Source organism: Temnothorax americanus, unplaced genomic scaffold (assembly GCF_048541705.1).
Source record: "Temnothorax americanus isolate GAGA-0224 unplaced genomic scaffold, ASM4854170v1 Scaffold11, whole genome shotgun sequence".
Lineage (NCBI taxonomy): Eukaryota > Metazoa > Arthropoda > Insecta > Hymenoptera > Formicidae > Temnothorax > Temnothorax americanus.
The window spans coordinates 2733491-2747585 of NW_027509242.1; the positions used below are offsets into that span (position 1 = coordinate 2733491).

At 31.0% G+C, this 14095-nt stretch overlaps 1 protein-coding gene across 6 annotated transcripts in view; it reads left to right on the top strand.

Annotated features, from left to right (window-relative positions):
* LOC143906104 (trissin receptor-like) overlaps nucleotides 1-14095 on the top strand; it is a 59488-nt gene that overhangs the window by 14812 nt on the left and 30581 nt on the right. For all 6 annotated transcript variants that reach the window (XM_077421908.1, XM_077421943.1, XM_077421934.1 and 3 more), the window contains one exon: nucleotides 13030-13205. In XM_077421908.1, the coding sequence (XP_077278034.1) occupies nucleotides 13030-13205 (176 nt within the window). The remainder of the gene's footprint in view (nucleotides 1-13029; nucleotides 13206-14095) is intronic.

A 14095-nucleotide genomic window follows, 5' to 3' on the forward strand; every position in this document is an offset into this window, starting at 1 on the left:
ACAAAAGCAATGTTATTTTATAGAAAACTATCGGGTTACTATCGCTTCGAGTTTTTGCGCGGCATAGTATCATAATTTTTTTTGTTGATTTTTGCTTCTTCATAGAGGAAGCTTTGTTTTCGTAAACAAAAATTTTTTTTTAGTTGCTTTTGCCAATGTGTTCAGAATGTTCTAAAACGTTGAAAAATTGCTATTTTAAAAAACGTCGGTATGTGTGTATGTATGTGTGCATGTGTGTATGTATGTGCCAAATTTACCGAAATTTCTATAACTCCAGAACTAATCAACCAAATCTTAACGAATTATATATGAAATAGGGGTAGAAAAAAAACTGAAGAATATATAGAATTAATAAAAATTGCTAATAATCAAGGGGTTCTTTTTGCTTCGTCAAATTTTTTTACTCAAGAATTAGAAAAATAAAGAAAAACGGTTTCCAGAAAATCGGTAACAAAAAACTATACGCTTTATAGTACTACCCGGAAAATTCTACCCTTATTTCATATACAATTTGTTAAGATTTGGTTAATTAGTTCTGGAGTTATAAAATTTCGGTAAATACACACATTTTGGCACATACACACATCAGAGTCGAGAGACCTGTATGTAAGACTGTGATCTTAAGACATCACTTCTTCTATGAGGAAGCCAAGTGCAAATTTTTAATTTGCACTATTTTTTTTATTCAATTTTTTTTATATTGAATTTTTAGTCCGTTTTTGTTAAAATTTATAAAAGATTTCGAATATTTACATTGCAGAATTTTACATTATATAAATTCTTTAAAAGCATGTATACTTTTGTCACTGAGATTTAATGATAAAATATATCGTCTCTCAAAACAGTGATATTTATACGAACGTACAAATATATTATTGAAATGTGATAAAATAGAAATTCATTGAATCTATGTTAAGTAATAAAAGTAATGATAGTTACATACGAGATTTCTAATTACTTTATTCTACGATAAAGCTTAACATTGGATATTTTAATTAAAATCCGGTTCATAACTATTCATAGTAACCCGGGATTTCAATTCATCAAATTGCATATCGTATCATTTACAGTAAAACTCAGAACAAGTTATAACGAACGGGAATGTTTTTACATGGAATTTATGGGGCTGTAGGGATCATAATTTTCAGAATGGGGTTATTAAACGCTTAAAATATCTAATGTCGTTTGCAGATTTTGAGGGAGATTAAGATACGTATTCGGAAACTATAGGGTAGGCAGTGTTTAAACCCTTGTATCCACGATGCTAAAAATTGCTCTGAGATCTCAGAAGGCTTTAAACACAAGGCTTAGGTTTATGACAGTCACATATGTATATTTCAGTTTAATCTCGCAGTATCAAAATAGTTATCGTTACATTTTTTGCTATGGGAGTTATTGATTACATAGCATATCGGAGTATTATACATAGCATATCATTGTCATTCGTCGCAATCACAAATAAAAATAATTTCTCGAAATAAGAAAATAAGTGTTGATTTTTAAAACGAGAGGGTAATACATTATGTGTATTAATTAATATGCTATTATACATTTGATGGAGTATTTTCATATCTTTCATATAGTATGTGTTTCCATATAGATTCTAAAATTATCTACGAAGTATTTTAATTTAAAGTACTTAGCAAATTTATTTAATTCTGATTTTTTATTATTTAATCTTGAGTTGGATTTTTCTTAACGAAATGAACAGAAGATCAATTATTTATCACAAGTTTTTAATGTTAACTATCTATGCTTTGTATTCTTTCTTTAAACAATTAAAAATATAGAAATAATATAATATAATATAATATAATAAATTTAAGATTTTTATATCATTTCATTAAAATTATTAATATATACATATAAATACTAATAAATAGGTAAATGATAAGTTACTGGAATAATTATAAAATTATAAAACATTTATTTTTAAACATAAAAATTAAATACATATTAAAATTATTATACATGTTTTTTTTATATCCTACGTTTATGCGTTATTCATTTATTCGTTATTATACCTGTGATATTATTTAAAATTTGTGTATAAAATTATCCAATCATGCTAATCTGATTCAATATTGATTCAACCGTTCTGCATGAAAGTTATTAAATAGAATATGCTGCAAAGTACATCTCTTTTATGGGTTTTACACGACACACTTCGTTTTTTGACTTTGACCGTGGTAAATGTGTCCTTTGTCCAATCACTCACTTGAGTTTAGAATTAATCACTACGACTAATATGCTTCTTCCGCGTCAGCTCTCGCTTCGCTTTCCCGACTTCCCTTATACCGGTTTTCCGCCTGATGAATTTAATTACTACATTTTGATGGAACAATTAGATTTCGAAGAGCACGGCGTCTACACTGATTATCTTGGCGCAGCGCGCAATTAATTCCGCGCGTACCACTCCAATCATTTTTCTAATGCTCATATGGGATTTCGAGTGCCATCCATGCAACGGCACGTTCTCGACCTGCATCATCCGTGATCGAGAAATCTTGAAAGTATATGCCAAGTCTCCGATCGGTATGCAAATTCGTAACAATTGATTTGCGTTCGTTTCAACGTACGTCCACCACGCAGATATTTGATTTATGGTACTATGAATATATGCATTAACTGTACGTGATGTTTGTAAAAGCAAGTGTGTGTTCGCCACAAGAAAAATGGAAACATAATTATTTTACCATCGATTACTTAAAAAATATTTGATCTCTATAAGAATATATTGAACTCCTTATTCCCTCGTGATGGATATAATATACTAATATCTATAATTTTATTATATGAAATAAAAGAAAGCTATGTGTCAATAATGATTAAAGCTTATTTAAAGTGAAAAAGATAATTAGTTAAATTGATAAAATATTTTCATACAAATATTTTGTGTAATTTTATATGTTTAATATTGAACTTTAATGCATCAAGATCAAGATCACGACTGGCGTAATTTATAACCGGTGAAGATTTATTATGTGCCATAAATTCTCCCATTTTGTAGCCTGCGGTCACGAAATTAGGTTTACGGCTATATCGATCACAAACAGTATCAGGTATTTATAATGTCAGCGAATGATCGTAATCAGTGATATTGATAAATTTGTTAGCTTGGTAAATATTTGCTTGTTTTGATGCTCGAGAAATGATATAATATAAGCACAACTGAAAAAGCAACAACATAAAATTAATCGTGCTTCTTTAATTATGATTAAAATTTTACTATCTGAAATCCGCAATACAAAGTATACGTAAGCTTTTATTCGAGGGATAATTTCGATATGCTGGCTATAAAACGCTGAAACAACGCTACGAAACAACTTTCTCACATACACGGAGAAGTGAATTCACTATTGTGTACCATGGCACCATTGATGAACAAACGCTGCGTTCGTAATAGAAAAAATCAACACGTAATTGGCCAAGGGCCGATATTGTTACAAGGGCGTACTATACGTCTGTTAGATTAATTAAAGTTACCTGTTAGAGTGCGATCAAGTAGATAGTTCAAGATAAACTGCGAACTCGGTTTTTTCCAGTCGTTTGCATCGGTTTCCTTGCTTGACTTCTTCTTCCGTCTCTCTTAAAAATCTGTCTGGATAGGAAAAGTTAATGGACGAAGTTGACGGTTCAATCCCGGTAAGAGAACAGAAAGTGTAAAAAGGATAGGTTCGGACTTCTGGCGGATGCTTTACAGCCGGTGAACCAACCGGAATTTAAAATTATAATAAACTTTGTAACATTTTTCCGCAGGTATCAGCCTGAGATTTTAAAAAGTTCAGTCAACTTTTTAAGTTTTAGTAATATGTATCGTATTGAGGCGGTAAATGGGAAATATACTTTTTTTTATAAAACAATACACTTCGATTTTTTTTACTTAATGTTAGAGAATAAATAAAACCAACTACATACAGTTATACATCAGCAGATAATGGAATTGTTTCTAAACGTTCTTTGAGATGAGATAAAAGCTTTAAAATAACTCGTGTTTTCTTAAAATAATTTTGTTATTTTGTATTGAGTTACTATCGTGAAGGATTAGAAAGTAAATGAACATCAACCTTCTCGTGAAATCATTTGATGATAACTGTCATTGCCACACGCAGAAAGATATATAAGATAAATGATATAGGAATAATTTTATATTTTGCACATATTTCGCACATCTCCAATGAAATCTATCTAATTATGTATCTGAAAATCAAATAGTCATAAATGCAAAATTTTTTCAGGAAAGCTTTAAGAGTCATAATTATAAATGACTTTTAAGATAAATTAATCAAACATAAATCAAGTTAAATAATTACCGACGTATAGTTAAATACTTAAATTCAAGTTTAAACACATCTATGTGTAATATTTTTAAATATGAAATTGATTACTTTCGATTTGCTTTCTTTTCCGGGCGTAAGTTTATCAGATAAATTAATGATCTATCTTTATACAGGAAGATTGTCGCCAAAGAAGATATATGTTGTCAGATATCAAGTGTTACCCACGCACGAAATTATTCATATTGGAAATGCTTACACTCCGATAATAAATTAAATTTGACGTTAACCCGACGTCCGTTCTGATTGTTATAGTGATCTCATTTAATCACTAATTGTCTGTAAATTCATTTAGGAACTATATTGACGAATGGATCGCATAATTAGACTGGCTCTGTCGGCTTGCACAAACTGAATTTGATCAAGCGGAACGTTAGAATACCAATTAATCGACATTATAGGAAATTATATGTATATCGGCCATGCAAATATTTATATCCGCTGCATTAGTGAACCAGTCATAATAGTGCACTTGCTTCAAAACGAAACAGATTCATTATCGCTAATTGCCGCTAATGAAGCGGCAATTTTTATTTTAGGCTTTATTTTTATCCAGGCAATGATACACACTTGCTTCTTCTCAATATTTTACATGTATATCTTTCGTTTCTAGATTTCGTTATAGAAAATTAATCTTGCATAAACATTGATATGTTTAAATTCGTTATTTTTCCTCCCTACACGTTTGATTCATCCACTACTCGTGAGATACGTGATACGTGATAAGTTTTTACGACGTCTTAATTATTCGTGTGATACACGTAGGTCACAGCTTGCTTGTCGGATATATTACACGAAACACAGGTATATGGGTGGAAACAAGATGAATCAGTCTCCGCAGGATTTCGGTGGGTTATGTTTCTAGAGACTTAATTCGTCTCTTGGAGATTACTGCCTTGAAAGGGTGAAATATCCAGGGAGCAAGATTGCTGATATTTCTGTTTTCAAAAAGGAATATTTCATATATTTCAAATATAGAATTTTCTCACGAAAATATTCGATCATAAATTTATTAGATTATGCATATTTTTGGGGAAAATAAATTATCAATAAAAAATTTTCAAATAATATAAAAAATTGTTTAAATGGTTTAATTTCATATAAAAATTATTTTTTTATTAATGTTAAAAAAGTGAACATTTTCTTTTTTATGTTAAATATTATTTATTTAGAAAATATTGAGACAAAAGTTAATAGAAAAGAGAATAGTTTTCTAATTCGTTTATCATGTTCTTATAAATAGATTTTGGCCGTTTTAAACTACTTAGCTTACAAATAGAGTCTATATTTTTTCGTTTTGTACAATTGCATAATTTTGTCACATAAAACTGTTCTCAATGAGCACTGTTTTTGAGGATAGCACTGCTGTATGATGAAATATTTTTTGGAAATAGAAATATTAGATGTCATCTCCATACGCTTCAAAAGATAAAACAATTATTTCGAAAATTAATACCTTAGTACAGAGGTACACAAGGAGAGAAAAATTATGCTAGAAAAGAACATCGGAAAGGCGTCACGCTATCAAGGTTCGGTGATCCATTCTAAAACGAGACAAAACAGTCGAGCACCGTGACAAAGCTTCAAGATAGCCAAGCCACGCAACATCCTATCTATCGTTGAGAAAGATAACTTCAGACAATCCTGATGGAAACTTCGCAAGATTTAGTGACATAGATACACAAATATCTTCGTGCACGAAAAAAAGGAAAAAAGTAACGTTGTCTTAGACGTCTTAGTTTATAGGGAGTAGTGGACCGCGAATCGAATAAATAATTTGTTTCTCCATTCGTCTCACGACGATACCTACTGAAAATACTGAAAATATATAGTATATACGTGACGTAAAATATAGGTTTTCAGTACTGGCAGTGAATATTGGAACGCAAGAAAACAGTATTTCCATAACAATACTATTGCTTTTCCATAAGAATGCTGTTTTCTTCGTGACAAAACGGAAGGAGAAGATAAATCGATATCTTTATAAATATATACATAAACATATATCGTTAAGAAATATGTATCGTATGGATACGTATTTTCTAACGACAGAAAACGTTGGACTTCTACATCTACAAGTCGGTTATAAGAAGGTTGATATACGCGATATTGGAGAACAATAATACGCAAAGACTGTATAAAATAACTGAAGTATATTGGGCTCATTTACTTGAAATTGAAAAGAGTCGAAATCGCAAATTGAAAAAAAGTAATAATCGTTTCAATATAAGGGAATAATTTTTTGTCTGTAAATTCATACTCGTGAAAAATATAAATTTTTCCAAAAATGTTGGTTGTACATTATTTTTTAAACGGCGACACGCTAAACAAATGAACAAATGTGAGCGCATAGAAGAGTACGATCGAATCCGACCTTTCAAGTATTCAGACAGATTTATCGTGCGTCGAACTTGACGCGACAAAGTCGTATTAATTGGATGAAATGTATAGGCCGACACATAGAACACGAGCTTAGTTATGGAACAAAGGCCTTCGCTACGAAAAAGTTAATACCGACGTCACCAACGCGCGCGCGCGGTGGGTGGGTAAGATTATCATTGTCAACCTACACAGTTCCGAAGAGGAAAGACTAATGACGTATGAAACGTGTTAAGCTAGGCGAAACCTTCGTGTGAAAAACATTGTCGCTCTAATAGTGATAAAATATCGCGAACTTGGGCAGAGATATGCGTCGGTGGACACGAGGGAGATAATCTGTTTATATGTGAAATTCATCTTCTGCTTAAGCTCAAGAATAACACAATCTATTCTTGAGCACGCATATATTGTCCGAGCGCGGACATCTCTTACGTTCTCTGATTTAATCAACGATTATTTTCGGGAAAAATCATTCTTTGCTTTTCACATCGCCACTTTATAGCAAATTTTGTAAAAAAATGTTAAAATTAAAGATGTTAAAGTTTATCTTGTTAGACATTTAGATATTTAAAAAAATTTGACTTACACCACTGTGATTTTTACCCCTCCATAGCACTTTTCTTGTGATTAAGATTCCATAAAATATCTTCAACGTTATGTATTTGTTCAACATACATGTCATCGCTATTCAGAGATAACGCGTAATCTTCGGACGAGAAAAGCGGAAAGAAGCTTGGATCATCGTCACGTTGCATTGAACGGACAGCTTTATTATGGAGCACGGTCTTTTCAGTAGAACGCATTCACGCACGGATGGACATTTGAAGATTTCGCAGTTCTTGCAATCTCTTTTCCGACTTCAATTAAAAAATGTTGATAATAGATAGAATTTCAAAAATTCGATCGGGTAATAGCTGCGTCGTTTTGCGACGTACTTGTGATAAAAGCAACTCTTTCTGAGACTTTCCTATAAAATGCTGCAACTGGAACTTTTTGCAGCGCGCTCACATGGCCTTGTGCAAATAAGCTCTATACTCAATAAGAAAGCACGAAAGAGCTTTTTAAATCTCAGTTAATTTGTAAAGAGAGTATGCGATAGGCATTGATAAATATTTTTATAAAATTCTTTTATAGAAAGATTTATCTAATGTATTAAAATTTGGTTAATTAAAATAAATGCGATTAAGATATTTTAATCGTAGATTAGCTTTTTTATCAAGATAAAGGTTTCTTGAAATGAACCGAAAAACCAGGTTTCGTTGTTCATTTATATCGTTGAGTGTTAATTTTCCGACTGAATTATGCATGATGATAAATAACCGAATAATACTGCGATCCTTTCGAAAATAATTGGGGTCATTAATGACGATGGGGTGCGCGCTTTTCTCTTCGTAAAAATAGATTTTTCCTTTTACATTAGCCAGGTCAACGATGTAATAATTGCCTTAGGAAACAAATTGACAAATGCAGAGCAGAATGAATTACGAAGAAAATTCAATAATCTCATATACTTTTTTAATCTTGTTTGCGTATGTATATGCAACAAGAATTACAATTTCAAATTGCGTTTGTTACTTATTCCTTTATCGAATTTTCCTCTTTTACGTTGCGACACATGTTATACGCTTGTTCCGAAAAAATCTTATTTAGAATATTATTTATTTTATAAAATTAATTTTGCGTTAATAAACATTTAATTACATTTCATATTTTACAATTAATGTATGTAAAGTTTTACTAACAAAAGATTTAGTGTTTATTTTATAAAATAGTAAAAGGGTCATTTTTTAATGTATTTACAATTAATAAAACAAAAAACTTGGAGAGCTGTAAAGGACAAAGGTTCTGTTATCTATTTGCTAACTTTATTTAAAAAATACTGACATTTTTAATGCTTTATATTTCCAGAATTAATAATAGCGTTTTGATATTGAAGATATCAATTTCAAATTGTTTGAAAAATCCGTGCATAAAACGAGTTTAAATCGGTGAATTCAGTAAATAATCGATGGTAACGCAAAATGTTACGTTTATAATGGCAGTGTAAAATATATTTAGAAAAAAAATTAATTCATCTTGCATTTAATAAACGCGCGTTTACGAGCTGCATAATAAACTAGTAAAATAATAACAAATTTAGTACCTATATTGTATTTCTTTTTGCAACTTCTCGCTTTTTGAAAGTGAAGTGAAGTAGGTTTGCGAAATACGCTGTATAATTAATTAATATTAATTGTTATCCGAGTGTATCCTGCTCATTAGCGACTTGTACGTTCCACCCGTTCTGTCCTACGGAGAAGAAGAAAGAACTCAAGTTTTTTTATAATTTAATGCGCACGTATATATCTCGAAGGTCTTTGTTACGGAACTACGAGAAAAAAAACTGGAACTCAAGGAATGAATACGAAAGAAATAAAAATGTTATTTTTCACGCTTGATGTTGCAATCAGTATAAAAAATTCCATTTGAGAAGCAGAAGATACTAAATTCAAGATTGTCGCGGAAACAAATTCTACAAATTGAAGGGTTTGATACGTTTAATTCCTCTAAATATGATTATCTGAATTCAATTAAACAACACACACATGTGTTACAAAAAAAATTGCTTCAATTTTGCGCATGCAATTTTTAAATATTTTATTAAATAAATATTATCTAACTATAAAAAAAAATGGATACGTTGTGCCTGATGTAATTCAATTATTACGCAGAGATACCAGCATGGTACTGCAACAAACACGCCATGTCCCGCTATCGGCTGATTGACTTCAGCCCTTTATCGCGCTTCAACCAATGACATCCTATCGCACGTCCTTGTCCCAATCTCACATTTGGAAGAGATAATCCTATTTCCGGTCGATCCGCTCGCTTATAGGATTGAACGATCACATTTGTTTTGTAAGCGTAGCCCTGTCACCTCGTATCTCTCTGTTACGCTTTCCGCGTAACACCATGCGAGCACGTAATAAACACGAAACAAGTACAATTACGGTACCGTTGGCTCATATGTGCATCCTTTTACATGGCACATGTGCGTCAAGCTGCGTATTACATAGAAGGATGAGTTTGACGAATGTGCGTTTCGTATGCATGGTGCTGTATGCGCCATAGCCTCAGGCCGCATATTCTGTCACAAATCCACAGTTATACAGATTTTTAAGGACAGGAAGCGCCCCTTATTCCCTGCGCTGCTGAATTTTTGTTCCAAATAAAAAAAATGATCAAAATTGCTCATTTTAATAGATCTCGCGAGAGAGATAGAGAGATAGATAGATAGATAGATAGATAGATAGAGATAGAGAGAGAGATAGAGAGAGGGAGAGAAAAATTTGTTCAGTTTTAGTTTTTTATTTTATATCTTCTTACATTTATATTGAATATCTTTGTAGATATATATATATATATATATATATATATATATATATATATATAATAATATATATAATATATATAATATATATATATATATATATATATATATATATAATATATATATATATATTATATATATATATATATATTATATATATATATTATATATTATATATATATATATAATAGAGGAATAAATGAATTAATAAAGTTTTATCTACCGTATGTATTTTCTGAAAAATGTATTATTTTTAATTATGTTTTAAATGTAAATATTATCATATGTTATAATATCTACATTATATGTGTAATTTATAATTTAAAAACTAAAAAATTATAGATGTTTATATTCCTTCATGATTTTGTTAAAATTGATCAGAATTTAGATAGAAACTGGCTCAATAGGTCAGGCACTCTCCATCTGTCCCCCATCTGTCCATCTATTCGCACAATTAATGGCTCGACTTAACCCAATGCTATCAATTGCAGACGGATAATTAAATGCATGGTAGCGCTCGACCTTGTTTATTGGTACGTCTCGTATTGAGTTGTAAAAATTCCGGATTTTTTTCTGTCGACACGTGGCATGTCACAATTTACACTAAAAGTCGTCAACTGTGTAAGTGCTATATTTCGCCTGCTATAAAATCCCGCGATTCTATAAAATTCATCGCAAAACGGAAATCCGAGAATGCGTCCTATACGTATATCACAAACACATTGTAGTACTATCGGGGTACTATAAAACATTTTTATCTTCCAATTCGTTTCAGGATGCCCCAATAAATCCGTAAAACTCTCGTCTCTTTCAACACCCGGACGAATTTATTTGTATGGTGCAGGGTATACGCAATCGTGTGATCAAAAATCATAATCAACACTTGTTTGCACATAAAAATTGGATACTGAGATAATAGCAAGAAATCGTGTGTGCCATATTCTTTAATTTATTTTTATGTAAAGATTGTAAGCCAGAAATTGAAATGTCATAACAATATCGTCAAAATAACGTTTGAATTTCCATTTTCTACAGCGCAAGATCTGCGTGTTTATTATGTAACGTTACATAATGTTATAAAGGATATAATGTTTAATGTATATGTAGTATTCCTCTCTGTTTATATGGTATTATATCAAATTCCTCAAGTTTAGTTTTAATAGAGAAGTACTCTTAGGACCGGTTGTTCCAACCTGTTGGTAAGCTAACTAATAGTTACCTAAATCATATGTCTATCTTTGTCTAATGTAAAGAATAAACAAAGACATATATATGATTTAATTATTAGTTAGTTTACCACTGGTTGGAATATAACCGGCCCTTAATAAAAATAAATTGTTTTAATTTTTTTATTTTCAAGTTTTTAGTGAATTTTTTTTATTAAAATATTTTAAGATATAGTAGATAATATTTGTAATTGTTTAATAATTATTTTACATTATATGATTTATTATTATGATTATTATAATAACCTGGGATTAAATTAAATTGGAAAAGATGAACACGTTTTTCTCTCAACGGTCACTTTACCACACTTTACCAGTTTTATAATACCCTTGAAGATTATATTTTATTCCTTTGTATTATCATGAAAAAGACCGAGGCTACACTGCAAATCCAAGTATGTTATTTTTACACGTCTAAAACGTCTAAAAATGACACATATGACTGAAGCTCTTTTTTACATGTTTCTTCATGTGTTAAATCACGTCATTTAACACGTTTAATCGTATTAAATTAAAAGTTAATACATTCAATCGTGTTAAATGACGTGATTTAACGGAAAGAAATGTGTAAGAAGAGCTTCAGCTAAAATAACTTGGACTTGTAGTGTAGTGAGTATTCTTTCACATAAATTCGACTTTTCAGATCTCCCCGCTGTATTATCTTCGTATATTATATTTTTCCCGTATATTATATTTTCTTTTTAAAACGAAACTGGAACGTTAAACTGGATGACTTTATTATTCTAACAGCCGTTTTACGTATATATTTTCTTCAGAAAATAGAATCTAGCATAAAAAATTCAGAAAGTAGCTTTTTATATTAGAAACTAAATTTTAGTCAATAGGTGTAGGTTTGTAACTGTAGGTTTTTTGTAGGTACTAGAAAGTTAAAAAATATTGCGATATAAGTACTTATATCGTTAATCATTTCAAGTAAAACAAGAATTAATCTTAAGATATTAATAAAAGCCTAGCGAACAATAGTTTAAAAAATTGTGAAGAAATCATAATACTTGATAAATAACAATTTGAAAATTTTAACTGATATTTGATATTTGTTAAGATAATTAATTGCGTTAAAACATGTGCATATATGATCGATTGTCCTTTTTAATGTATTAGTATTTTTTTTGTATGAATGTACAAATTTTATTCTGACATGCTGTTTTGTGCAACATAAATATAATATTTTATTAGCAATAAATATCATACACGGTATCCGACGGCATCACACACACACACACACACACACACACACACACACACACACACACACACACACACACACACACACACATGGCGTACAACTTGTTAAATAAAGAAAGTTTCTATCTAATAACTTAGCACCTCGTGCGCATACTTGATAACTAATTCTTGTCTTGCCACGTGATTACATAGAGTTTATAAACTACAAATTTTATGACACTTTACTCCAACAACTATCTTGAAAAGAAATTAAGGATAAGATTAAGGAGAGATGAGAGAGAGAGAGAGAGAGAGAGAGAGAGAGAGAGAGAGAGAGAGAGAGAGAGAGAGAATTTTTTTTCTACTCAATCTTTTCAAATATAAAGTTTAAAATTTAGTTAAAATGAAGAACCTGAGACGTATGCACTTTTTTTCCGTAGATTACAAATTACTTTAATTGATTTTTTCACAATTTTTTTAACTTACGATTTGATACCACTAACGAATGATAAATTTACTTTCTTTGTTTCAGAACACTCAACGATCGAAATATGATCCCTTACGAGATCAGCAACAACGAAAGCTACACGAACAACGAAACTCTGCTTTACAATGTGTCATTGAGCGAAGATTACATCTTCGACAGGACTGATGTGAAAGTAATTTTCATCACTTTATACACCATCGTATTCGTCTGCTGTTTTTTCGGTAAGTTTTTTGACGCATATTTAATTAGTCTCTAAGCAATCATTTTGATGATAACATTAAATGTACAATTATATATATACACATGTATCTTTTTACAGAAAGATATATTATTACTTGTAAAAAAAAAGATGTACTATTAGTTGTATTTGAAAAGATATTAATTTGTCACGTTTTAAATGCTTCCTGTTTTTACATCTATAAGAAATTTAGTTAAAATGATGAGAGTGTCTCTGCAACTTGCACGCTTCGCGCGTTGAAGGGTTAATCTCGCTTCTAATTCACGGAAGGTTTAATCAATGTCTATCTCAAACCGAAGCAAAGGATGCGGCGTTTTATGCGAAACGGGTCTGCAATTTGCGACTCTTTTTTGCTTAAATGCAGATATGTCGCTGTTGAGACGATTTTATTTCCAGTCAAAAACGTGAACAGCTACCGTTACGGATTACCGTACGATTACGCGGAACCACCGTTAAATTAGTCAATCGTTTCCGCTGCGCGAGTGTAATCAACGCGAGATATTAGTCGATCGCTTTTAAGGGAGGAAGATTCCCAGTAATTTGCCGGTCCTAAGCATAGTCGTCGATGCATTTACGGGTTCGCGCTAAGTGTGGATGAGAATGACGTCCAATTATCCGGACAATGCCAGTTACTAGAGCAGTCTCTAAGAATTTGACCCGACACGGCGAGATAGCTACTTCAATCTCAACGAAAATTTTACTGAACTTGATTGCTGGATGCTATTTAATTTGTATTTGATACTGAATATTTTAAGAGTTTGCTATCCACGATGTACCGTCACGATTTTTTATTTAAGAATATATCAATTTCTAATTTATCACTGAATTCAAAAAACATCTCGAATAACGAAGAACATCCGAAAGGACACCACC